We start from the raw sequence: 26277 nt of genomic DNA on the forward strand, positions 1-26277 counted from the left end.
CCTTCCTGTCCCCAAGCTGTCGAGTTTAGGAGGGCGATTTTTAATCTTTGTGTATCCGTACATTTTTTTGAGTTACTTTTCCTTTCAAGTTATCATTATTGTTTTTCTTTTCTCCGTAAATTCAAGAAGTGAAAACATAAATAAAGAGAAGAATCGAATCCACAACCTTTAATTCTTAATATTTCCAATTTCAGTTATTAGATCAAAACCTCTTCGACTACTAAACTGGAGTTTCTATTTTTTGAAGTCTTAATTTTAATCACTAAACCAAAATTACTTTTTCTTTTTTGGGTTAGTTCATAATTTTCAACTGCTTGTAATCCCATACACTTTGGATAAAAAGGAAATAAGCAAGGGCTTTCATCATGTTTAGATCACACACCAGCTATAAAACTTTACTAGCTAAAATCCCAAATCGAAAAAAGTTATAGATTAACCAACAAGCTTCTCTGAGGTTTGGAGTGTTTGATTTGGTGAGGCTGACTGGCTGAGGCATGCCATTTGGAGCCTTGATTCTCGAACTAGTCATTGAGAATATGGTAAGCAACAGACGCTTTTTGGGCATTAACAATACTAGTAGTAGAAGTTATGGAAAGCTTAGCTTGGCTAAGACTGTCCAAATATCGCCACGTGGCAGACAGATGCTTCCGAACCTTTCTACCACTTCAACAGTGACGCGTTGCAAAGTAAAAGCCATTATGGATATTACACGTCGGACATTGCCATTGGCGCCCGCCAGAGAACCGGTGCAGATGCTGACGCGGGGCGTCACTGTCAAAAGGGCCCCACTGGACCTCACACAAAGGAAGTAAAGAGATCAGGCGTAGTGATGCCCTAATCACTCCGTGACAAAACCCCCTGCATCATTTAATCTACCCCTACTCTTTATTTCGAATACCATTTTTTTTTTTTTTCACTGTTGTTCACGTTACTTTATACCGCATCATTTTCAAAATGTTAAGCTAAGATTTACCACTGTCAATTGGAGGCCTTTGGTCATAAGTTCAACCTCTAAAACAAATTTATGTCTCCTTGTCAGTGACATTGTAACATTTTTAAGGCACAAACACATTCATAAACTCCACTCATTTCTTGACGAAAGCATTCCATCCATCGTTGATTGAAGATCGAATGTCGCACAATTCGTGCTGAGTCTTATAATGTAAAATTTCAAATTGTCGAGCGTTTCATTGCTCGATTATATTAAATTTTAACCTTTTTCTGTGAGCAAGCTAAGGGATTTTTTTAACTTTGTGCATAACGTAATGACTCGCTGTTTCTATATCGTGTCAAAAAATAAGCCTAATCAAGTTTGACACCAGTGACACGCTTAAATTTGTATTGTTGCACTAAGTGTGATCGGAGTAGTTGTTTACAAGCTGCTAACTTTATGTGTTTGAACTTATCATCTGATTGAAAAGTGATAGCGATTCACCGTTGGGGTTAGAGTGATCCAGCATTGTGGATATATTTCAGTCAGTTCAATAACATTATGCATTATTGTTAAATAAGCAAACGAATATAAAATGATGCAAATATGACATGTTGAGCTGGTTCTAAGAGTCTCAAAAAGAAATCTTGAGGGGGATTTAGTGTAATTAACCCATATTACCCCATCAAAGCCTTAATCATATTTATCACACTCCATTCCTTGCTCTTTGTCCTTTCTTACCTGGTTGCTTCCTGATGTCTGAAGAATTAAATAACTGCTTATAAGAACGAAGAGGACAAATCCCGTAGTTAGGAACCATATGGGTAGATGAGGGGGGTTTGTCACAACCAATGCGGATACTTAAAGTGCTAATTCTTGATGGGTGGGTCATCTCTGTTTATTATTATTATTTTCTTTTTCTAACTTTGAGAGCGAGATGTGATGCCAATCAAAATAAAAGCGTGTATTATTACATAATTGGTAGGGAAATGCATTAATAATGTAAAAGTTAATAATGTTGTTCTCATCAAAAGTTAGTGCTGTAAACCTGTAACCAGGCAGCAGCACTAGTCCTTTAGATTCCAAAACAGGGGTAATTAGGCAAAACATAATAACACCTCGACGGTAGCCATCATGGGGCCGGACTTCCACAACCCTTTTTTTTTTTCTTTCTTTCCTCCCTCTCTCTTTATTACTACTTTTCTTTCTCATGTTTTTCGTTCTCCCATTTCCCACAATTCCACTCCATTTGCTGACACTTTATAAAATTCATCAAATGCGAAGTGGGAACCTTAAGATTAGAAGAAACAAAGGGAAATTATCATTTGACCAAAGGGATAAAACGTAGCGTTTGATTGCATGTAAGGTAATAAAACTACTACTGTAAACTCAAAAAAGTGTAGTCTACCTCTACCAAAGCATCAAACTAACTGTTTGCAAAATAAATTCTATTCTCGCGGTCTCTATTCTTTTATGCGCTAAGTACTTTACCGTTCTTGAAAGCGGACTCTCATTCTAATTGTTACCATTCTTCTTCTTTTCTTTTTTTTTTCCCCTCCTACTTATGTTCTAAAATACTTGAAAACAAAAAAAAAAAAAAAGGGGGGAAAGGCCAGTTAAGCGGTGGGGTTTGAGGCATGAGCTGCAGGAGTTGTGTACTGGAATACACTCTGGGCTGCATCCGTGCAGGTGGAGATGAGTGTAAAAAGCAAAAGTGGGCAGCAGCAACAGCGTTACAGCATAAGTATTCTAGTACTCGTGGAAAAAGCAGTGAATTATCTTGCTCTGTGGAACAATTTGGAGCATACCTTTTCTACCCTTGTCGGTTTTTACTAGTAAAAATGATGATAGGAGTTTTGAGTCTTGGCCTTTGGGAACGTAATTCCTTCAATTATTATATTCCTATTAGTCTGAAATGAATAAAATAGTAGTAGCAGTAAAACATTATGAGTTTTTCTTGAATACTCTTTTTTTTTTTTTTTTTTTTAATGGGTTGGATGGAGATAGAATGGATAGAGATAATGGCCTGTGCTAGCAGACATTTCCTACCACCATATTCTTCTCATCTTCGCTTTCACAGATTCTTGTAGCATAGTGTCCATTGAATCCAGTTTTCTTTTTCTTTTCTCGCTGTTGCCTTTATTCATTCTGGTACATTAGTTACTATTCTATCATTAATCTTCTCTGAATTATTGCCTCCCTCCTGTCTCCTAAACTACACAGGAGTTTAGCTAACTTGGTTGTGTCTTGAGAGTCAAACTTCTCTAGTAATATCCATAAAAATACGAGGCAACCTTTTCCTGCAAACCATGCTGACTGTCAGATTTTATTGTTGGGGGGAGTCACTACTGTTATCGTCTGCTTTAGTCTATGGTTTCTGAGTTGTTCTTGTTTTCTGATTTGATTGATTTAGTTTGTGAGAGAATCTAGTTTGGTTTGTTTTAGCCCAATTCTTCATCTTGGTTTTGGCTGGTGCTTGTAGACAGGATAAAAATTAAAATTCTGTCCTGTAATTGGAAAAAAAGTAGGAATCTTGGGGGATTCTTTCATTCTTGCTTGGGTCATTTTGGGATTTCTTGTCTTCCCTTAATTCTGGGTCCTCCCTCTGGCAAGCAGTTTGGGTGGATAAGATAGAATCATTTTTAGGCTTCTTAGCTCTTATCAACTTAATTGTCTCCTGATTATGAGGTCGGTGGCCTCATTTCCTTGTTATTTTTTGTTATTTGCTTCCAAAGTTTGAATTTTTACGCTCTTAGTAGGTCTAACTAGACAGTTTCTGTAGATTTGACAGTTTGGGGGAGGGGGTGGAAGATGGGAAGTCCTTTAGTTTCTCCCAAATTTAGCCAGGGGTTGAAAAAGTATTGATCGGAGACTGTTTGAAGTTGAACCGTTCTTTTTACCAAGTCACTATCTTGGATGAGTCTACTCCATGTTATTGGATTTGGATTGAAGGTGGGGCATCTAATTCTGGTGCTATGTTGCTGGTTTGTCTCTTTGTTTTCCCTGAATTGGATAAGTAATGGTGGAGTGATGACCACAAAGACTGGTTTGCTTGCTGATGGAGAGCAGCTATGGATGAAATTGTGGGAGAAGATCTCAGGTAAGAGTTTCAAGATCCATCATCACTACTCCCAGTACATTGGGCCCAAGAGAGTGAGAAGAAACTGGTGGAAGAAGCTTTTGGTAGCATGGATAGTTGTTGGGATTCTAGTTTCTGTTTCGGTCTTCTGGTACATGAACTCCTTAGCTACGGAGAAGAGGAAAGAGACCATTGCAAGCATGTGCGATGAGAGAGCTAGGATGCTGCAGGATCAGTTCAACGTTAGCATGAATCATATCCAGGCTATGTCTATTTTAATTTCAACCTTCTACCACAGCAAGAATCCCTCGGCAATTGATCAGGTAAACTTTTGTCATCACCTCTACTGTATGAAAGAAATGTTCTACTTAATGGAGACTAGTGATTGGCTTCTTGCATCTCTTGGTTGTCCTAATTACCTTGAGAGAGACATTTGCAGCTTAAAATGTGATCAGATTGAAGTTATCTCTGTCCGACTGGTCAATTTGAGCTTTAGATTCTAGCTTGTTTGTCATCTAGGTACTTCTGCTTATATTGCTTCACGTAAAGTTTTCTTAGCTTTGTGGCTTTCTTTTCCCATACCTCGTGCTTGGCCAGAGAGAGTTGCTTCTTGGTATTTTCAAGGAATATATTAGTGTCCATTTTTATATAACCATAGGAGTCCTGACTGTTTCAATGATGCACTTTTGCTGACTACTAGATCCAGACGCTTTTCTATTGTCTCTAGGGTTCTGTTCAGGAACAATCTAACTTACCAAATTTCATAGATGACATTTGCAAGGTACACAGAGCGAACAGCCTTTGAGAGACCTCTTACCAGCGGAGTGGCATATGCTGTAAGGGTGCTTCATTCTGAAAGAGAGCAGTTTGAGAAACAACAAGGCTGGACTATTAAGAGAATGGATAGCATTGAGCAGACACCAGTTCATAAAGATGAGTATAGTTCAGAAGTCCCAGAGCCATCGCCAGTTCAGGAGGAATATGCTCCGGTCATCTTTGCTCAGGATACTATTGCCCATGTAATTTCTCTTGATATGCTCTCTGGAGAGGTAAGCTTTATTTGTCTCAACACTCTAGTTGGACTTTTCCAGCTTTAGTCAGGCATGCAAATAGAGTGAATTTAAGCTGTTTTTCTGAATGTTTGGAAGATAGAGAGGATTGGTAATTGTAATATTCCAGCAGCACAGTTGACTTGGATTGCTTTCAACTTGAAACATTTTTACCTTCTCTGCTCCGCTTAACAGATTAGGAAAGAAAAGAAAGATTTGTTTGATTCCTTGTATTGATCCCCCACAGGAAGATCGTGGGAATATCTTGCGTGCAAGAGAATCTGGAAAAGGTGTACTTACTGCTCCTTTCAGGCTAATCAAATCAAACCGCTTAGGTGTAATATTGACTTTTGCTGTGTACAAGATGGATCTACCCCCTGATGCAACCCCAGATGAGAGAACACAAGCAACTGATGGGTAAGTGATTGAATGTGACTTGTTTCATTACAGTTGCCTTGGCCTTTTTGATGGGTTTTGTTCCTTTAGTTCTAGTGGAAAAAAAAAAAGAAATGGAAATTCTTACTGCACCAAAGGAAATGGAAAATAGAGGTATTGATAATCATTGTTGAATGCATTCCAAATATTACTCCAATCTTCAGGGATTAGGGCTTATCCTGCCTCTCAACCCAAAACAACATGAAGGAAGAAAGAGGGAATGAAAAGTATTCAACTAGTCATACAGCTATCAAACTGCATCTAAAGAAACAACAATTGAACTACTCTAAGAGGAACTGATTGCTTTCTTGGTTTAGTAGTCATTCCTGGATCAATGAAACCCTTTCAGTAGTATGTTGTCAAACTAACTGTTGACTGCTACTTGTAGGTTTAATGAAGATACTAAGAAGTTTTATGCTTGTAACGTATTCTGGTTAGTAGACTGGATTTATTCAAACGTTTCTGGTATTCAACTTATTCCAAGCAGGTACCTAGGTGGTGTCTTTGACGTTGAGTCTCTGGTAGAGAAGCTACTTCAACAGCTTGCAAGCAAGCAAACTATCCTGGTAAATGTCTGTGACACTACAAATATATCCCATCCTATCAGCATGTACGGTTCAAATGTATCCGATGATGGGCTGCAGCATGTTAGTGCCCTCAACTTTGGTGATCCATTCCGCAAGCATGAGATGCGATGCCGGTATAGCATTCTTTTACCCATGCACTGTTTATTTCCTGTATGTTTTCTATGGGTCCTTTCAGGTTGTTAACTCACTGAGCACAGGTTGCCTATTTACCTACGCCTAAACATTTATGATCATTCAAATGAAAGTGGAAGCATAGTCAAAATTTTCCAAATCATGCTCTTACTTGAACTTTCTGCACCATGTGCTCTATTTTGGAGAGTTCTTTGGTAATCTTAACTTTATCTCTGCTAGAGGATTCCATTATTCATATGTTTTCTAACTGATATTATTGTCACCTAAAAATAAGCAAGGATATTTATAAAATGTAATAGAGGTGAATATGGGGTTAGGAGTTGATTATTACTAGGATGGACTTAACTTGTTCTTGTCCAAAAACTGCAACTAAAGACACAAACACAGATATGGAAACATACACATTATAGTTGTAAGTACTTTTTCTCATATGCATGTCTGCTTGTGTGCCCTATATACTATGAACTTTCCATATGTTGCCGTGTTTGGTGGGGATGAGGAGGCTATTTGTGGTCTGATTGTGAGTGCCTTTCAAGTCTTTGTTCAGGGTTGTTTGGTTTGGGGGGGTGCTGGGGGAGGGATTGGGTGGAGGGGAAGAGACAGGGTGGGTGATAATGAGGAGTTGCATGGAGCAGGTGTTGGAGTGCAGGATGGAAGGGTGTGGCAGATTGATAGCCTGCTGCATGACTCTTTCCAAGAGGGTAATTATGAGAAAGGAAGGGGAGTCATCATTGGTGGTTCTTTTTCTGAGCTGGTGATGGACATGAGCAGGAGATCTTGCAAGGAGTGTGTTCTGGTTCAGTGTCAGAGAAGTATATGGGTTCAATTGCCACCCTTGATGTTTCATAATTGGTGGTGAAAGTAATCTATTGCATCTTGCTGATGAAGTTTTATTGTTGATGCAGCTTCAAACACAAACCACCTTGGCCATGGCTTGCAATAACAACCTCAATTGGCATACTTGTGATTGCATTGCTAGTGGGACAAATATTCCATGCCACAGTAAATCGAATAGCCAAAGTTGAGGATGATTATCATGATATGATGGAGCTCAAAAAGCGTGCTGAGGCGGCTGACATTGCAAAATCACAGGTACATTTTACTTTTAGTTTAAGTGCAAAAGTGTCTCCCCACATTGAGAATTTGTTGATAAAATGTCTGATGTTACATGCGACTTGCTGTAGTTTCTTGCCACCGTTTCTCATGAGATCAGGACTCCCATGAATGGTGTTCTAGGTATGTCTGCAAGTTCTTGCCCTAATATTGCTATTTTTATTCAGATGCTTCCATCTGTTTGGAGCAAGAGACTGATGTCATCAAATATGTCCAATTTCTAGGGATGTTGCATATGCTTATGGACACAGATCTAGATGTAACTCAACAAGATTATGTCAAAACTGCACAGGGAAGTGGTAGAGCTTTAGTTTCTCTTATTAATGAGGTTCTAGACCAGGCGAAGATTGAATCTGGTAAACTCGAGCTTGAGGCAGTGCGCTTTGACCTGAGAGCTATTCTGGATGATGTTTTGTCACTGTTTTCAGGAAAATCACAGGAAAAAGGTGTCGAGGTACTCTTATCAATTAGGCTTCTGATGATTTTCCTATTTTACACTTGCTTCATTTGCATCTTTATTTTAGCTAACGTGCTTTTTAAAAAAAATATATATATATTAAAAAAAAAACTTGTATGCAGTTGGCTGCCTACGTTTCTGATAAGGTCCCTGAAATGCTAATTGGTGATCCTGGGAGATTTCGACAGATAATTACGAATCTGATGGGTAACTCGATCAAAGTAAGTGCATTTCTGATTTGATTTTCCTTTTTTGGTCTGTGAAAGGAAAAGATCATGCAGAGGATAATAACTTTTTTTAGCTGTTCTCCCAGACAAAAAATAATAATAATAATAATAAGATACATAGAAAGGGAAGTCCCACAATTACTGATCCTCTTTCTTTCATTTGGTATTTGTTCCTACTTTACCACAATACTGTAGGTTTACACCAGTATGCAATGTACAAACCAATTCTTTTATATGTCCTGGCCGCCTCTTTTTGAAAAGAAGCCTGTAATTTCTAGGACTGCAGTAAAGGGATAACTTTGATATTCTCAAATTCTTGAGAGAACAATTATCAGAAAATTCCTGTTCACTACACTGGGATATAAATCAGGCAAATATGATGCCCATGCAGTAAATCTAAACAAAATAGTAAATGAGACCTTGATTTAAACTATTGTAATTAACGAAAAAGGATGAATGAGTGCTGCCAAATTTATTTGAAACAAGAGCCAAGATTTCTGCTTATATTTCTCCTGAAGAATTTTTAGCGATGATAATGGATCAGAATAAGAATGCTTTACTTTTCCTTCTGCAAAGATAGTGTCTAATTTGTACATGTTTCTTTTGCTTGGAACTGACTAATATTTTGTCTATTTGTAGTTCACGGAAAAAGGACACGTACTTGTGACTGTCCATCTTGTTGAAGAAGTGGTGGATTCTGTTAAAGGTGAAACAGAATCATATTCAGATGACACATTGAGTGGGTTGCCTGTAGCTGACAGACGACAGAGTTGGAGAGGATTTAGAGGTTTCAGCCCAGACGGACCTATTGCAGCATTACCGTCCTCCTCAATTGACGAAATCAATCTAATTGTATCAGTGGAGGACACAGGTGCAGGAATTCCTTCAGAAGCTCAGTCTCGTATATTCACCCCCTTCATGCAGGTGGGTCCCTCAATTTCCAGAACACATGGAGGCACTGGCATAGGATTAAGCATAAGCAAGTGTTTGGTCCAGCTCATGAAAGGCGAAATAGGGTTTGTAAGTTTGCCAAAGATGGGATCCACTTTCACTTTTACAGCTGTTTTTGCCAATGGTTCCGGTAATTCAAATAACCCGAAGGGCAAACAAATCAACAATCAATCCAACTCTATTTCTTCGGAGTTCCACGGCGTGAGAGCGCTAGTTGTTGATCCAAGGCCTGCACGGGTCAAAGTGTCAAAATATCACATTGAGCGCCTTGGGATCTGTGTTGAAGTAGTTCCTGATTTGAACCGTGCATTTTCTAGTATTAGCACCAAGGAGGCTACCATAGATGTTGTTTTCATTGAACAGGAAGTTTGGGATAATGATTTTAATACGTCTACTCCGTTCGTCGAGAAATTAAGAGGGACTGACATTAGTGTTGCACCAAAACTGTTTCTTTTATCTAATTCTTTAAGTTCTACCCGATCGACTGTTTCAGCTTCTGGTATTCCTGCTTCATCCGTTATCATGAAGCCAATAAGGGCAAGTATGCTTGCTGCATCCCTGCAACGTTTAATGGGCGTTGGTAGTAGGGGAAATTCGTGCAATATAGAGCTTCCTCTGAGTCTTGGAGATCTGCTTCGGGGAAGAAGAATTCTTGTGGTAGATGATAATAAAGTGAATCTAAAAGTAGCAGAATGTTTCTTGAAAAAGTATGGTGCTGATGTGGTCCGTTCAGATGGCGGGGAAGAAGCAGTCTCACTCTTGGAGCCTCCCCATAAGTTTGATGCCTGTTTCATGGATATTCAAATGCCAAAGATGGATGGGTATGTACATCTGATCGGTTTCTGTATTATTGTAGATTTATGGATGCTAGGAAATAAGCTTAATTGATCCCTTTAGGAATCTCATTCATATGATGGGACTTCACGCTTATTGTTTTCAATGATTAAAAAAGTCTGATCGTCATTTGAATCATCATGCTAGTATGGTAGCGTAGACTGCTGTTGGAAAACTTGAATTTACCATTCGAGTTTTCCTTTCTTTCATCCCGTGCAATGGTTTAAAGATCACATGACTTGAAATCTCGCAGGTTTAAAGCTACAAAGCTTATCCGCAGCATTGAATCTAAAGTAACTTCTCAAATCGAACAAGGGGAGTTGTCCGTTGAAGCTTTTGACAATGTTTCAAGCTGGCATGTGCCCATTTTGGCCATGACAGCTGATGTGATCCAGGCTACAAATGAAGAATGCACAAAATGTGGAATGGATGGCTATGTATCGAAACCATTTGATCCTGAGCGGCTTTATCGTGAAGTATCACGCTTTTTTTAGATTGTATCGAATGAAAACTAGCTAGGAACCTGGTGAATGCCCGATGTGCTCCAAGAGAAGTGCTTATCGGAGGTGTCTTGGCTTCCTCAAGTACTTGGTGGATTTTTCCCCAGTGAGTATCTTAACAACCAAATCTAAATGCTCAAGACACTGGTGCCACTGCTGGTGCTGCAAGTCTGACATTCTTCATCTTTTCTTGGTATTTTGGCAGTAAATTGATTTCTCCATTGGACTTGGGAGTGTACATGTTAGCCGAGGATTTGTGTTCGTGGCATTCACTTCGCCTCAGATAGACAACTGAGTTTTTCAACTTAACCTTCTTTTGATATTTGAAGCCTTAAATAGGGCAGTCTGACCAGACTCGAGGAAAATTTTTTGAAGAATCGAGTCTACAATTGAAGCTCTGCAGTTTATCCCATTTCCCATTTGCGAGAATGGAAATCAGCCTGGAAGATGAACTCTTAATCGTCGCTCTTCTGCAACATATGGGGAGGATCATCTCTGCACCATAGATATTGAATTAGTTGATGGTGTGAAATGCCACGTCTTGATAATATATACCAGGATATGCATCGATGTATAGTTGTGTATATATTTCAACGACAATAAAACAATCAATTGTGTAGGAGAGTTTCCAAAACCAACCTATGCCGAATTGTTCTTTTGACAATTACTATTGTCTGCTTTTTTAACAAGGAAGCAGCCATGTAAAAAAGTAGTACAGGGAGTAAAACTGGTTCGAGTGTAAAATGATAATTTTGGTGGTTCAGTATAAATTTTGTCCATTTTTTGAATAAAAAGGTGGCCACAATTGCATCGAGTGCCGAAGTGGAATTTTTCTTATCCTTCATTTTAGAAGGCTCGTTCTTGTGATTTCCTTTTCCGAGGCAACTGAGCTGCGTCCTCTTTTTTTCCTTTTTCCATTCATCAATGCCCGTGTCTGTCTGGCGTGGGATTCCGATGTTTTGAGGTTTTTCGTTGAATGAAAGAAATCATATTAACGACAGGTATAGAGGAAAATCCCTCTGCAGACATGTGTCAGGATTAGCACCTTGTTCGGGCGTCTCTCCCTTGAACTGAATTGGAGTAACAAGGATCTTAGTTTGGAGGAGTTTAGTTTTCGGGATAAGGCCAAAACTTGAATCCAAAGGGAACTTTACCTCTAGTAACATAGTATGACTCATATTTTTGACTGAAATAACTACTATATGTCAGAGGATAAAGTTGGGCACCCTCATAATTTATTAGGAAAAACCTTATAAATAGTAACAAGTTAAACTAAGAAAAAGTATACTTAATGATCAAGTTAAAATTGCTAATAGAACAACTCTACATGGGTTAAAGACCCGAATAGATGTTGCCCAGACAGAGTGGGTGGATAAACTACGTAGTATACTGTAGGTTTATATAACTACGTCCTGAACTGTCACGAAAGAAATTTCATTTGCCTTAACTTATGGAAAGGCAGTAATCCAAGCAGAAATTGGGTTGCCTTCAGCGAGGGTACAAAATATCATCGCGTAGAATAACGAGGAAGAGATGAGATATAACTTGGATGAGTTGAACAAAAAATGGAGGAAGTAGTAATAAAAATGACCAGGTACAAAAGGTGAATAGATTAATATTACAACGCTAAAGTTAGACGATCAATCTGTTCGGCTGCTTTGGGGTTATAATTGGAGAAATTTCCAATATCCAACCCAGGGAGATTTAGGGTCTGTATCTCATGAAAAGTAGAGGAGTACCCATACCGAAGGATAGGGGTATTCAAGATAGCTAGGTCGGCAAGGAATTCCTGAGACTTCAGAAAATTCTTGACCCCTAACTTCTAGCCTTCTTCGAGAGTAGCAGTGTGCTTGGCTTCGAGTTCTACTAATCTTTTTTGTTCAACCTCTAACTAAGCAAATAGAGCAGAAACCTTCTTGCTCTCTGAAGAAGCGCTGAGCTTCCCCGGACCGAGTTGACCTGATGAGTACGGCGTGCTGATGAGGAGAGCGCGTCCCAAGCCTGCAAAGCAAACAAGAGGGTGATCTGACAGGGGAGCCCCGAGATCGTCCCCGAGGGCACTCCGACGGTCAAGTTAGTTCTCCGGTGAGTGAGATTCACGGGAAGTAACACAGTCGGGAGTAACTGGCGTATAGTGAGCGTACCTTGTGCAGTTGATGTGTGTTACCATTTATACCTGCTTGGGAGTTCGACCTCCGTACGTTTCGGGACCTGTCCAGAATAGTCTCAATCCCGCTCTGAGGGGGATCCTCCCCGCCCTCTACGGGATCATTCCCTGGAGCTCCTCGGAGCCCTAGCAGCGGAGGACCGCGGGACGGTTCTCATGGGCCCGGGGTCTAAGCCCAGTTCAGGCCTCCCTGGGCTGCCACGTGTATAGGCCCAGGACGGGGCTTCTGCACTAGCCCCTTAAATTAGGTAGGGCTTCCGGGCAGACCTAATCTATACCCCTGCCACGTGGGAGCCCAGCGTCGCACTGCTCTGCCGCGGTCACCTCCGGTACAGTGCTGTCATTGGAAAGCTGCGCCCGCGTCCCTTCAGTTGTCGCGTCTCTTCGGTTTCCGTACCGCGCTTAAATGCGTTCACATGGGGCGGTTCAAATTTAAGCAGCCGTTTCTCCCCTATTTTGCTCCCTATAAATAGGGATTCCCAGATTTTCTCAGACTCTATTTGCCATTTTCCTTTCTTCAAGTATTCTTGCGATTTTCCCTTCTTCACGTATTTTCTCCTACTACCAAAAGTTCTCGCGGCAAGACTTCCGGCCATCAGTACCCAGATTCCGGCGATTCCTTCGTCTTTTTCCACTCCGATCATTAGTAAGTTTTTTTCCCCCTCCTTCGCATTTTCTTTTCCTCCTTTGCCACCTTCTGCATTTTATGTCGGATCGTTCCGGCGTTACTTCCACCGTATCCCAAACTCCGACCCGTCGTAGAGCCCCCAGAATCCTCATTTCCTCCTCGTCTTCGTCCTCATCTTCATCTTCATCTTCCCCTCCTCCTCTCTCTTCTTCCTCTGCCTCCAATCCCAACTTCCTCATTCCTGACCTGTTTGAGCCCATTGACATCATGAGCTCCCCATCTACCCATTCTCCTTCTGCCCGACTCCTGGAGGAGGTGGCCGAGCTCGATTCCCTCATCGAGCAGCAAGGCACTTCTATTCCCTCCCCCGAGTCTCCACATGACTCCCCTGGCGGAGCTCAGGGGGGAGCTGGGGAGGACAGGGACTCCTCCGAGGGGACCCCTGCTTCCGAGCAGGGGGATGATTCTGAATTCAACTACGGTCACCCCGACCGGCAGGAGGTCACCCTCTCACCCGAGGCAGTGGCCGAGCTGGCCGGGTCTTTTTCCATCCATCCGGCCTTCGAGCCGCAAGCCGCCGGACCCAACGATCGAGCCTGCCGACCTCCCCCTGGCTTTGTAGCCATTTACAGGGAGCAGCGGCTCGCTGGGCTCCGGCTCCCCATTCCTCCAGCCCTGGCGGAGATCCTGAGCTACTGGGGGCTCCGGATCACCCAGGTCCACCCCAACTCGATCAGGATCATCATTGGATTCCTGATCTATTGCCAGATCTGTTCCATCCCCTACTCACTTTCCCTCTTCCGGGCCTCTTACATCCTCAAGCTCTCCCTCCCTGGGTGGTACTACTTCTCCCGCCGAGGGGCTAACCAAGTTCGGGGGGGAAAGGGCACCCAGGATTTACTCTATGGGGTCCCCTCTTCCATAAAAAATTGGAAGGGGGACTTCCTCTTTGTAAAATCCACGAGCTTTCCCCCGAACGTGTGGAAAGTCGGGGAGGTCGACTCCGACCCCTATCCGGAGGACCTGGACCCCAAGGCCCTCGGCCAACTGATGAACTCCAAGGTAAAACTCTATGCCGCCAAGTTCTCCACCGAGTAGATCTCTGCGGCCGGACTGATGGGGACGTTGTCCGGGTCCCCTGGAGAGGTGGTGGCCTCCCCTACCGACCTCGAAACCTGTAACGCCGACTCTGTCCCTGTAGCTCGTTGTATTTATATATATATATTATATTTTTCCCTACTGACCTGTTTTGGCTGACCTGGCTATGTTTGCCGCAGTGAGGAAGCTCTCCAGGCTACTGGGCGCGCCACCCGAGCAGGTTGCTCCCGCCACGCAGCCGGAGGCATCGAAGAAGGCCTCCGAGACCTCTCCGACTCCTGGGCGCAACTCGGCCCCTCAGAAGGAGGCCTCCCAATCTCAGTCCCCCTCCAAGCAGGCCGCCAGCAAGAAGAAGGCGGCCGGGCAGAAGAGGGACCGAGGGGATGAAGCCCCCCAGCCCGAGAAGAGGCTCGCCCTCACCCAAGCACAGCCCCCTCCCCTGCTAACGTCGGGAGGCCCCGTCCACCTGGGGGTTGGTTCCGCGGAGGAGCACGCCCAGGAGACGCCTCCCCCCAGCCTGTGGCATTTCCGCCACGTGGCACCTGTGAAATCGGGCCAGGCCCCCTTTATGCACGTCTCCCGCCGCTTCTGTCCGTCATGGGGGCTCTCTATCAATAACCGAGCCCAGTTCCCCGAGGTGGCTCGCGAGTTGGTCACGGGTTCGGTCCTCCCGCGTGACAGGAAGTGGATGGACCTGGCGAGCCCGTCCGAGCTCCAGGACATGTACTTCACCGCCCAGGCCCAAGTAAGCCTTCTTCTGCTTTGACCATATGTGCCTCTGTTTCCCCCTTGGTGGAGTGCTAATTTTTACTTTCCTTTTCTCAGGCCAATGCCGCCGGCGCTGCCCTGGTGACCCGCTTCTCCGAGCTGTCTCCCGATCTGGAGATGTTGCAGAAGAAGAATCGGGAGACCGAGCAGAAGCTTGCCCAGGCCCTTAAGGGAGAGGACTCCCTTAAGGCCAAGTTGGGCAAAGCCGAGAAGGGGCTGGAGGAGGCCCAAGTCTAGCTCGCCGCCACTCTGTCCAAGTTGGACCAGGAAAAGAAGGGCGTGGCGAAACTGAGGGAGGACCATGCCATTGAGCTCTCCGGCACCGTCAGCCGGGAGCGCAAGAAGGCTGTTCGGGGGTTCATCTCCTCTGAATATTTCGCCGAGGACGTGGCCCTCCTCAACCAGCCCATCCTCCAGGTCGGCGTCACGCGGGCCCTGGACCAGATGAAGGGCCTCAACCTGCCCGGCTTCAACTTGGCTGACTTCAAGGACTTCAACCCCGCCGCCGAGGGGAAGTGGACTGGCTCTTCGATGGGTACTGCAAAGGGCATGCCCTGAAGGACCTGGTGGGCAGGAGCGATGTGGGGCCGAGCTGGCGGAGCTTCCCCTGGAGGAGGAGGAGACTCTTGGCAGGGCTTCCGGGAAGGAGCCGGTGGCTTAGGGTAGCGGTCACTCCAGAAACCCTTTCCATCTTCTTATAAGGATGTGACCGCGCTTCGGTAATGAATGGGTTTCAATGCCCCGCATTTCATAATTTCCATATCTTTTTGAATAGCTTTCACCATACGCCTCTCATCATGCTTGAGGTGTACCCTGCCATACGCCTCTCAACATGCTTAAAGTGTACCCTACCATACGCCTCTCAACATGCTTAAGGTGTTTCCTCAACTCCCGCCTCAAGTAGGTCGCCAGCAAGAAGAAGGCATGGTTAGGTCTTCCTTTCCTTGTATAGCTCGGTAGGCTTTGTAATAGATAGGGCCTGAATGCATATGTGAAATGAAGTTTGAATGAAACTATCCGATTTGACCTTCAATTCCCTGTTAGCGGCGAACTCTAGTAACCGAAAAGGAACACCGACCTCCCGGGTCGAGTACCAAATAGATCCACCAAGGTAGCGTGCCGACCTCTCGGGTCGAGCATCTATCGTCCTTTAAGCTAACGACTAAGTTGTCAGGGACACCAAACCATCAAACTATCAGGCCGATTTAACAATCGAATTCTAATAACCGGAGTGACGCGCCGACCTCCTGGGCCGAACACCAAACCTCTAGGCTTTAAGTTTCGCCGACCTCCTGGGTCGAACGCCAAACCTAATTTACTGGAGCAGTGTGCCGGCCTCTTGGGTCGAACATCCGCCAAACTATAAGCCAGCAACCAAGATGACAAACTGAGGTCCCATCGGATGATCAAACTAAATCAACAACCAAATTCCAACAACCTGGGCGGCGTGCCGACCTCCTGGGTCGAGCACCGGGCCCTAAGGCTCTTTTAAGTTGCGTCGACCTCTCGGGTCGAGCGGCAAAATCCTAAGACAGTCCTGCCGACCTCCTGGGTCGAGCATCGAACTCTCAGACTTTTAAAGTTTTAAGCCCCGCCGACCTCCTGGGTCGAGCATCAATTCTCAAACTTCAAAGGCATTCCATTGATTCATTGTCTGAATTCGTCCCTTAGCTGCCGACCTCCTGGGTCGAGCAGCAAAAATTTAAAGATAATCAAACACCTCCTGGGTTGAGCGCCGATCTCCCAGAATTGAATGGCATTCTATCCGTTACCATTCATGCCGACCTCCTGGATCGAGCGTCAAAATTTTAAATATAATCATGCCGACCTCCTGGGTCGAGCGTCGATATTTTAGAGATAATCATGCCGACCTCCTGGGTCGAGCGTCGATCTCTCGGACTTGAAAGGCATTCTGTCCGTTACCTCAAAATTTTAAAGATAATCATGCCGACCTCCTGGGTCGAGCGTCGATATTTTAGAGATAATCATGCCGACCTCCTGGGTCGAGCGTCGATCTCTCGGACTTGAAAGGCATTCTATCTGTTACCATTCATTACCCCTCAGGGCCCCCCACTAGGACACTTAGCATTATCTGAGTGTGCTAGTGTAGAAGTGAAAAGTTAAACGGCATTGATAATGAGAATGGACTTAAAACTTGAAAGCCGAACATTTATTTAATGATGAACTCGTATGAGGATTCCAAAGAATACATTAAGATACCCTGGACCTATCTATCATACGAACAATCGCAAATTCGAGAAGTGCCTCTACGCCGTCTAATTTCGCAAGCTTACAGTACCCAGCCTGGCTTGTCTCTAGGACCTTGTACGGCCCCTCCCAGTTCGGATCAAGCTTGTTGGAGCTATGAGCTCGGCTGATTAAGTTCTTTCTTAGGACGAGGTCTCCTGGCTGGTACTGCGTATTCCTCACCCTCGCGTTATGATAGCGGGCGAGTTGGCTTTTATACTTAGCCATACGTATCGCCGCTTCCTCACGCTTGGCCTCCAGCATATCCAAGTTATATCTCAGTTCTTCTTCGTTGGCTGACGCAACGAAGTTCTGTGTCCGAGGAGAGGGGAGGCCGATTTTCGCCGGTACCACCGCCTCCGCCCCGTAAGTCAGGGAGAACGGAGTCTCATGAGTGGCTGTCCTCGCGTAGTGCGGTAAGCCCAGAGGACGCTAGGGAGTTCATCTAGCCAGCTAGACTGGGCCAGTTCCAGCCTAGTCTTCAATCCTTACAGAATGGTTCGATTAGCATTCTCTACCTGGCCGTTGGCGTGGGATGACCGACCGAGGTGAAGTGTTGGTTGATCCCGAGCTCCGCGCACCAGCTCCGGAAGGGGTTTTCTGCGAATTGTCGCCCATTGTCGGATATCAAGACATGCGGGATCCCGAAGTGGCAGACTATGTTCTTCCAGAAGAATTTCTGAATTGCCCTTCCAGAGATAGTGGTCAAAGGTTCGGCCTCCATCTATTTTGTGAAATAGTCGATGGCCACCACGAGGTGTTCGTACCTCCCGAGAGTTCGGGGAAAGGGACCAAGGAGGTCTATTCCCCACTGGGCAAAGGGCCAAGGACTATGGATGGGGACCATCTCCCGAGCGGGCTGGTGACGCAGCAGGGCGTGCACCTGACAAGCTCGGCATTTCTGAACAAGAGCCGCGGCATCCCGAAACACCGAGGGCCAGTAGTAGATTAGGAGCAGGCATTTTTTGGCCAACACTCGGGACCCCACACGTGCCGCGCACAGGCCTTTGTGAACTTCTCGGAGGACATAGTCGCCCTCCTCAGGAGTTATGCACTTTAGTCAAGGAGACAGATACGACCTCCTGTAGAGGGTCCCCCCGGCGTAGGCGTACTTAGCAACTCTGAGCTGGAGTCGGCGAGCCTCGGTTTTGTTCACTGGGAGGGCACCCGAGCTGAGGAAGTCCACGAGGGGAGTCATCCAAGTGGTCGGGCTGTCTATAGCCAAGACCTGGACCTGGCCAATATTTTTTTGCTTAACTACCTCCACCAAGACTTCCTTGCTCAGGTGGAAAAACGAGGAGGACGCCAGTTTCGACAGGGCGTCCGCCCGCTTGTTTTGTGATCTCGGCATCCGCTGAATCTCAAAAATGTCGAATAGTTTTATCGTCTCCCGCACCTTAGTCAGATATTGTTTCATGACATCTTCCTTGGCCTCGTACTCCCCGCGGACCTGGCAGACTACGAGCGGAGAGTCACTCCGGACCCTGATCGCGGCTATACCCATCTGGTGGGCTATCCGCAACCCTGTCAATAGGGACTCGTACTCAGCCTCATTGTTGGATGCCGGGAAGTCAAATTTGAGTGCGTAGGTCAGCTCTTCCCCAATAGGCGAGATGAGCAGCAGGCCGGCTCCGCTCCCCTCCTTACTCGAGGCTCCGTCCATAAATAGTACCCACGGTTCTTCCGGCCGTGCCTCCTCAGGCAAAGAGCTCGGCTCAGTCACTGAAAAATTGGCTCCCTCGGTGAGGAAGTCTGCCAAGGCCTGAGCTTTGATAGCGGTACGGGGCTGATAGCCGATGTCGTGCTCGGCCAGTTCGACGGCCCATTTGGTCATTCTGCCCGAGACCTCAGGTTTTGTGAGTATCTGTCGTAAGGGTTGATCCGTCAGGACAGTAATGCTGTGAGCCTAGAAGTAAGGTCGGAGCTTCCGAGCGGCGTGCACCAAGGCGAGGACCAATTTTTTCGTCGGCGTGTACCGCGTCTCCGGCCCTTGTAAAGCACAGCTAACGTAGTATATTGGCCTTTGAGCCCCCCTGTCCTCCTGCACCAAAACCGCGCTAACGGCCTCATTGCGAGCAGACAAATATAGGAACAGGGTTTCTCCCTGCTCCGGGGCAGTCAGAGCAGGTAGCTCAGCCAGGTATGCCTTTAGATCGGTGAAGGCTTTCTAGCATTCCTCCGTCCATTGAAAATCCTTAGGTGTTTTTAGGATTCGAAAGAAGGGCAGCCCTCTTACCGCGGAGCGCGAGAGGAATCTATTCAGCGCAGCCATTCTTCCCGTGAGCCGCTGGACTTCCTTGACGTTCCTCGGAGGGGCCATGTCCATGATGGCCTGGAGTTTATCCGGGTTGGCCCGGATCCCATCTCGGGAGACCAGGAAGCCCAGGAACTTTCCCGACCTGACCCCGAAGGTACACTTCTTTGGGTTCAGCCGCATCCGGCTTTCCCACAGGATGTTCAGGATTTCCCTCAGGTCGGGAACGAACTGCCGGTCAGTTCGACTCTTGACGATCATATCGTCCACATAGACCTCCATACTCCTGTCGATCTGACTCTGGAATAGTTTGTTGACCAGGCGCTGGTAGGTAGCGACAGCGTTTTGCAATCCAAACGACATTTTCCGGTAGCAGTACGTCCCTTCCTCGGTGATGAAGGAAGTCTTTTCCCGATCTTTTTCGGCCATCTCTATCTGGTGGTATCCCTTGAAGGCATCCAGGAAACACAAAACGTCAAAACCCACAGTAGAGTCTACTAACCTGTCGATTCTTGGCAAGGGGAAGTAGTCCTTTGGGCAGGTCTTGTTAAGATCTGTGAAGTCCACGCACATCCTCCAGGACTGGTCCTTCTTCTTCACCAGTACGGGATTGGCTAACCAGGTCGGTTAGTATACCTGCAGGATGATTTTGGATTCCAGCAACTTGCCGACCTCCTTCTTGATCACATCATTCCTTTCGGGGGCGAAACTGCTCTTCTTCTGCTTCACCGGCTTAAAGCGGGGATCTACGTTGAGGTGGTGGACGGCCAGATCAGTTGGGATCTTAGGCATATCCTCAACCATCCATGCGAATACTTGGGAGTATTCTATCAACAGGGCCTTCAAACCCTCCTTCTCCTCGGAAGGTAACGATGCACCGATACGGAGGATCTGGTCAGGCCTGTCCTCCCTCAAGGGGAACTCCTCGATCTCGTCCTGGGTGCCCAACTGTCGGGCCTCCTCGCCCGGGATGTAGGGCTCCAGGCTGGTCGTCTGGGCGATCACCTTCTCATGTCCCCGGAGCACGGTCAGGTAGCAAGCTCTGGCCACCTCTGGATCTCCATGCACCTCAGCTATTCCTCCCGGGGAGGGGAATTTGACGCTGAGGTGGAGAGACAAGGGAATGGCTCGGAGGGCATTCAAGGCGGGCCGTCCCAAGAACACGTTGTATGGGGATTGTTGTTTGACCACCACAAAGTTGATGGGGATGGTCCGGCATTTGGGCGCCTGCCCTACCGTGACCATCAGGGTGATCATCCCCTCCGGATTGATGGGCGGTCCGGTGAAACCCACTAGGGGTGTCCGAACCGGGGTTAGCTGTCCGTCCTCCAGACCGAACTCCTTGAACACCCGGTAGAACAGGATGTCCACCGCACTCCCCTGGTCGACGTACACTTTCTTCACCCGGTAGTTATTGGTCACGACGTCTATCGCGATGGCCTCGTGGTTTCCAGACGCCAGGGTAACCGCATCCCTTGGTCCGAAGGTGATCTCCTCATCCATGCACAAGCGTTTCAGGGAGTCATCCCCCTCGGGGGGGAGGCCGCCTGTTCTTCCGAGCTGCATGGCTGTCCCCCTCCGTGGGCCCCCAACAATGGTGTTTATCACCCCTGCTAAGTTCTGATTGTCCTGGTCGGGGGAGTTGCCCCGAGGAACGTCACGCCGCTCAGGGCGACCGTGACGCGGGCCCTCGCCCCTGTCTCCGCGGTAGGTGCGTCCTGGCTCCTGACCAGGTCGACCTTGCCGCACCAATCGCCCCAGGAAACCGCGCTGGATTAGGTCTTCGATCTCCTTTCGCAGGGCCCAACACCCCTCCGTATCATGCCCAACATCACGGTGGAAGGCACAGTATCGGTCCTGATTTCTCTTGTTCCGGGGTGTCCCCATCTTAGGTGGCCGTTGCCCTAGGCCCTCCGCCTCCATAACGGCCAGAATCTGGGTTCTGGGCCGAGTTAGGGGGGTGTAGCCTTTTTCCGGAAGCGGCGGTTGAGCGAAGATTTTCTCCTTTGTGAGCCGATCGAAAACAATCTTCTTGGCCGGGCCGTCCTTGTTCTCGGGGGGGTTTCCCCGTCCTCTCCGATCTCCGATCTCCCGATCTGACTCCCTCTTCAGGCAAGTCACCTCCTCCGCATTAGCGGCGGCGTGTGCCCTGGTCAAGAGCTCCTCTAGGCCTCCAGGAGGCTTCTCGACGAGCTTGTAGTAGAGCTCCTTCGCCTTGAGCCCGTTCATAAAGGCGGTCATGACTACATTTTCGTCCTTGTCCCTGATCTGCAAGCTCTCCGTGTTGAAGCGGGTCATGAAATTCATCAGGGACTCGTCCGGCCTCTGCTTGATTGCCATCAAGTGGGCCGCGTTTTTCGAGTAAGTCTTTGAGGAGACGAACTGGGCGGCGAACTGTCTGGCCAGCTCGGGGAAACTCCGAATGGACCCCGGTGCCAGACCCTGAAACCAGTGCCGGGCCTTCCCCTTCAGAAACATGGGGAAGGTTTTGCAGCGGACTGCATCCGCAGCTGTTTGCAGACGCATGTGCGTCAGGAAGACCGAGAGGTGGTCTTCCGGGTCGGTCGAGGCGTCGTACAGCTCGATGTTCGGGATCTTGAATCTCCGGGGTAGTGGGTAGTCCTCTATCTCCCGGGTAAAAGGCGAGTTAGTGTAGTTGTCCTCGTACAACTGCGGCCGCAGGATCTGCTCAAACTCGTCCCGGACAGGCTTCCACTGGGGGGGTCCCGCGGCCGGCTCTTGATAGATCGGGCGGGGGAGCGCTCAGGCTCCTTTCGAGCAAGCTTCCACGAGAAGGGATTCCTTGGCCGGCCCCCAACGGACCGGTCGCAACAGTACCTCTCGTTATCCCCGACCACCGAGGCTCGCGGTCGTGGGGGAGTCCGTGGCCGTTTCCTCCTGGGGGGCTGGTCCCGTGACTCATCCTCCGAGGGAACGGGAGATGATTCCCGCTCCTTCCCCTTCGCATTGGAGGTTTGTGCGCCCCCGGCTTCACCCCCCTCCTTTGCCTGTCGAATTATATCCTCTAGCATGAGGAGGTTCTCCGTTACGAATTGAAAAATCTGCTGTCTCCGTTCCCCTGAAAGGGCTGAGCCCCCGGCGTCCCGAGCCGCCTCGGTCTCCATTCGCCGGGACCCCTCGCCTGCCCCGGGATCGGTGTTCTCTACGGTTCGCTTGGAACGTGTTCTCGCCATCAACACAACTACTCGTACCTTTCTTCGTTCCCACAGACGGCGCCAACTGAAGAAGCGCTGAGCTTCCCAGGACCAAGCTGACCTGATGAGCTCGGCGTGCTGATGAGGAGAGCGCGTCCCAAGCCTGCAAAGCAGACAAGAGGGTGATCTGACATGGGAGCCCCGAGGTCGTCCCCGAGGGCACTCCGACGGTCAAGTTAGTTCTCCGGTGAGTGAGATTCACGGGAAGTAACACAGTCGGGAGTAACTGGCGTATAGTGAGCGTACCTTGTGCAGTTGATGTGTGTTACCATTTATACCTGCTTGGGAGTCCGACCTCCATACGTTTCGGGACCTGCCCAGAATAGTCTCAATCCCGCTCTGAGGGGGATCCTCCCCGCCCTCTACGGGATCGTTCCCTGGAGCTCCTCGGAGCCCTAGCAGCGGAGGACCACGGGACGGTTCCCATGGGCCCGGGGTCTAAACCCAACTCAGGCCTCCCTGGGCTGCCACGTGTATAGGCCCAGGACGGGGCCTCTGCACTCTCCAACTTGAGGTTCTTATGGGTTTGGGACAGTTGTCTCTTGCGAGTCTCGACTTCTTAGGAGGAAGCATCCAACTGATTGGAAAGGCGTTTTTGGCCTCCAATGTATTGGCCAAAACTGGGATCATGTCCTCAAACCTCTTAGTCACCTGACAACAAGAATAGTACATAAGAAGACAAAGGAAAAGAAGAAGGAAGAACAAACGATAAAAGGATAGTCCCCAACTTAAACTGTCACAACGCAGTAATGCTGCAAGAGGCTGGAGTGAGGAGTCGCCTTGATAAAGTTATAACTTCTGGGCAAGATGGCGCCCTGAAGTAATTTTCGAGTAACCTTGAGATATTGATCTCGATCATTGATGGATAAATTTCAAGAAGAGCAGAAGTGCATTAGATGGCAGTGAGTGACGGAAGTGGACCTCTGATCAAACGGCACTGTACTCAAGCATTGCCACATATTGGGTAGAGGATTAGTTCTAACTTGCTCCTATGCCGTGTTCACCCCATAGTGCTCTGCCTCTTTGGCAGAGTGAGGTGTTTCTTCTCAAACATGGGAGGAAGAAGTCTTTTTCTCTATCTGGGCCTTCTTGGCCATAGACTTTTTCCGCTTCTTTTTTCCTACATCCCTGATCTGAGCAGGTTGTGTTGGAATTGACACTTGGATAGGGGGCTGAAGTAGCGAAAGTAGCAGTGGCGTGAGTTGTAGATGTTGGAACCAAACTGGTAGTTTCGGATAGAGATAGCGGCTGAAAGAATTTCTTCATTGCGAAAGAAACAAGTATGAGTTAAAAAAAAGAAGAAGAACAAAATTATGTAGAACAAGATGAAAACAAGCAGTATGGGTATCCATCTCTTTTGGAGAAAGATCTTTGGTCTTATTAGAAGAATTTGAAAAGTCTGAATGGATGAACCTAACAGCATTAAGTTAAACAGAAGAGAACTCCTTCACATTCAACTTAATGTCCGAAACAAATAACAGGTTCAGTTCAACCTCAGGAAAAGGTAAAAGAAAGGCATTAGAGACTTATGTTCTCTCCCTTCACACTAATGGTGAAAAACCTAGATTTTTTACAAAAAAAAAAAAAAAAAAACTGGGCTTTTCAGTTTTTAATGGAGGAAGAAACTGCAACAAATAGTTCGCGAGTCTGATGCTTGCTCTCACTTCGATGAGCGAAGTAGAACCAATTCGGAAAATGACCTGACACTTTCATATAGAAGTAAGAGCGGAACATGTTCAAAGAATAAGAAATTTTCAAAATCTAGCAAAAGATGAAAAAATCAAAAAATGACTGAATTGCATTGGGGATGAACTGAGTAATTCAAATACCTCAAAAAATCAGAATTTCAAAAAGGAATGAGGAAATAGAAATGCGTAGACTAGCTATGAACTAATCCCTATAAATAGCTGCATATTGGGAGGAAAGTTGGCAGGCAACCTTTGATCGACGAGATCCTTGGGCCTCAAATTGAGAAGGAATTGAATAAGTCCTCACCAATTGATGGACATCCTCCTAATCTAGAATAGGAGGAATAGAATTGATTTCATCAAAATCGATCCATTGTAAGAAAGAGGGGACGGAGGAAGTTCCCTCTACAGTGGTCTTTCTGTCGTAGTTTCGGGCATAACTACCTGGACAGGAGCCTCAGAAGCAGCTTGAAAAATGTATTCGGGGAAACTCATGACTTGAATAGAACAATGAATAGCAGTTGGGATATACTCATAATTAGGGTTGCAAACGAGCCGAGTCGAGTCGAGCTTTGAGCTAATCGAGCCGAGCCTCGACTGAATTTTACCAAGCTCGAGCTCGAGCTCGACGAGCCGGCAATTTTCAAGTTCGAGCTCGAGCTCGAAAAAAATAAAAAATAATTATTTTATTTTTAAAAAAATAAATAAAATAATATTTTTTTCTTAATAAATAATAAAATATTAAGGATATATACGTAATTTTACTATAAAAATAAAAAATAAAAAAATAAATATATAATATACGTAATTTTATTATTAAATAAAAATAAAAAAATATATATATATATATACTCAAGCTCGCGAGCCGGCTCGCGAGCTAACGAGCTTAATATTCTGAGCTCGAGTTCGAGTTCGAGTTTGACTCGAGCTCGATATTAATCAAGCTCGACTCGAGTTTGACGCGAGCGGCTCGATTCGTTTGCAGCCCTACTCATAATCACAAGAACTAGAAGATGAGGTAGAAGATAAGGTGGAAAGAACTTCTACATGCACGGATGGCCAAACTGCCCTATGTCTAGGAGTCGAGGTGGTAATATCGGACTGTTCTGAAGAAGATATAAAAGATAAAGAGAGGAGAAGTTACTAGTGACAGTGAAAGGACAATTTAGGTAGGAGAACTTTTCTGGTAGAAGCCTAACCGTTGAAAATAAAGTAAGCGAATAGACTAAAGAGAAGACTTGATAAAGGGAAGAAGAATGAAATGGCAATAGTGAACTCTATTTATAAGGACCACTAGAGTGGGAAGAAGAAAAAATTTTTGAATTTAAATCGAGTGACAGTTATTAATGAGAGAGGTGACAGTTGACAAGATGGAAGTCTGAAATGTCAAAAGTAATGATGACGGTGATATGCACCATTGGCTGAATTGACACGTCCCTGAAATTAAGATTAGATTCAGTTAGTCGTACAATAAATCTGGTCTCGAAGGGGGCTAATGTAGAGGAAAAAATCCTTTGTGGATACGTGTCAGGGTCGGAGCTCCTTATTCGAGTTTTTCTCTCTCGAATTGAATTGGAGTAGCAAGCATCTTAGTTCTGAGGAGTTTATTTTTCGGGATAAGATTAGAACTTGAATTCAAAGGGGACTTTACTCCTAGTAATCTAGTAGGATTCATACTCTTGAATGAGATAACTACTATATGTAAGAGATCAAGTTAGATACTCTCGTAACTTATCAGGAAAAATCATATAAATAGTGACGGGTTGAACCAAGAAAATGTATAATATACAACACAATACGCTTATTTTATTCTATACCTTAATCTTTTGATTGACTTGAGCATCGGAGCCATGACGGGGGGTTAGTCCCATAGTTCGATTCTTTGCAAATCAGCTTGATTTCGTTCACTGGACGTCC

At 46.1% G+C, this 26277-nt stretch overlaps 3 protein-coding genes across 5 annotated transcripts; 1 reads left to right on the forward strand and 2 right to left on the reverse strand.

The window, feature by feature from the left end:
- The first annotated feature begins 2921 nt into the window (after window positions 1-2921).
- LOC113719277 (histidine kinase 3) lies at window positions 2922-11109 on the forward strand. Of its 3 annotated transcripts, none has more exons than XR_011825470.1 (11): window positions 2924-4333; window positions 4778-5059; window positions 5307-5476; window positions 5982-6194; window positions 7119-7305; window positions 7398-7449; window positions 7551-7780; window positions 7906-8004; window positions 8650-9782; window positions 10049-10401; window positions 10501-11109. XR_011825470.1 is itself a non-coding variant. In XM_072072761.1 (10 exons), the coding sequence occupies exons 1-10, from the start codon at window positions 3848-3850 to the stop codon at window positions 10287-10289; spliced, it is 3093 nt and encodes a 1030-aa protein (XP_071928862.1). In that variant the 5' UTR covers window positions 2922-3847; the 3' UTR covers window positions 10290-11109. The 3 variants fall into 3 exon arrangements, 1 of the variants encoding a protein (XP_071928862.1); XR_011825471.1 differs by having other exon boundaries at window positions 2968-4333; window positions 4792-5059; XM_072072761.1 differs by having other exon boundaries at window positions 2922-4333; window positions 10049-11109.
- Window positions 11110-18263: 7154 nt separating this feature from the next.
- LOC140021434 (uncharacterized) lies at window positions 18264-19037 on the reverse strand. The gene has a single exon (XM_072072198.1). The coding sequence runs from the start codon at window positions 19035-19037 to the stop codon at window positions 18264-18266; it is 774 nt and encodes a 257-aa protein (XP_071928299.1).
- A 72-nt stretch (window positions 19038-19109) lies between these two features.
- On the reverse strand, window positions 19110-21983 carry LOC140021435 (uncharacterized). The gene is made up of 3 exons (XM_072072199.1): window positions 20094-21983; window positions 19440-19904; window positions 19110-19307 (listed from the first exon to the last, which is right to left on the reverse strand). The coding sequence occupies exons 1-3, from the start codon at window positions 21981-21983 to the stop codon at window positions 19110-19112; spliced, it is 2553 nt and encodes an 850-aa protein (XP_071928300.1).
- Between the last annotated feature and the right edge of the window lie 4294 nt (window positions 21984-26277).

This window comes from Coffea arabica, chromosome 11e (genome assembly GCF_036785885.1).
Source record: "Coffea arabica cultivar ET-39 chromosome 11e, Coffea Arabica ET-39 HiFi, whole genome shotgun sequence".
Classification (NCBI taxonomy): Eukaryota; Viridiplantae; Streptophyta; class Magnoliopsida; order Gentianales; family Rubiaceae; genus Coffea; species Coffea arabica.

Bases quoted from the DNA above. Each gene is read 5' to 3' on its own strand.
- LOC140021434 (XM_072072198.1), bottom strand. From the start codon at position 19,037: ATGACCAAATGGGCCGTCGAACTGGCCGAGCACGACATCGGCTATCAG.
- LOC140021435 (XM_072072199.1), bottom strand. From the start codon at position 21,983: ATGCGTCTGCAAACAGCTGCGGATGCAGTCCGCTGCAAAACCTTCCCC. The intron at 19,905-20,093 runs GTATACTAACCG...GATGCCTTCAAG, and splicing joins AATCCAAAATCATCCTGCAG to GGATACCACCAGATAGAGAT. The intron at 19,308-19,439 runs GTAAGAGGGCTG...GCCCCGGAGCAG, and splicing joins GATTCCTCTCGCGCTCCGCG to GGAGAAACCCTGTTCCTATA.
- LOC113719277 (XM_072072761.1), top strand. From the start codon at position 3,848: ATGAGTCTACTCCATGTTATTGGATTTGGATTGAAGGTGGGGCATCTA. The intron at 7,781-7,905 runs GTACTCTTATCA...ACTTGTATGCAG, and splicing joins CACAGGAAAAAGGTGTCGAG to TTGGCTGCCTACGTTTCTGA. The intron at 8,005-8,649 runs GTAAGTGCATTT...GTCTATTTGTAG, and splicing joins TGATGGGTAACTCGATCAAA to TTCACGGAAAAAGGACACGT.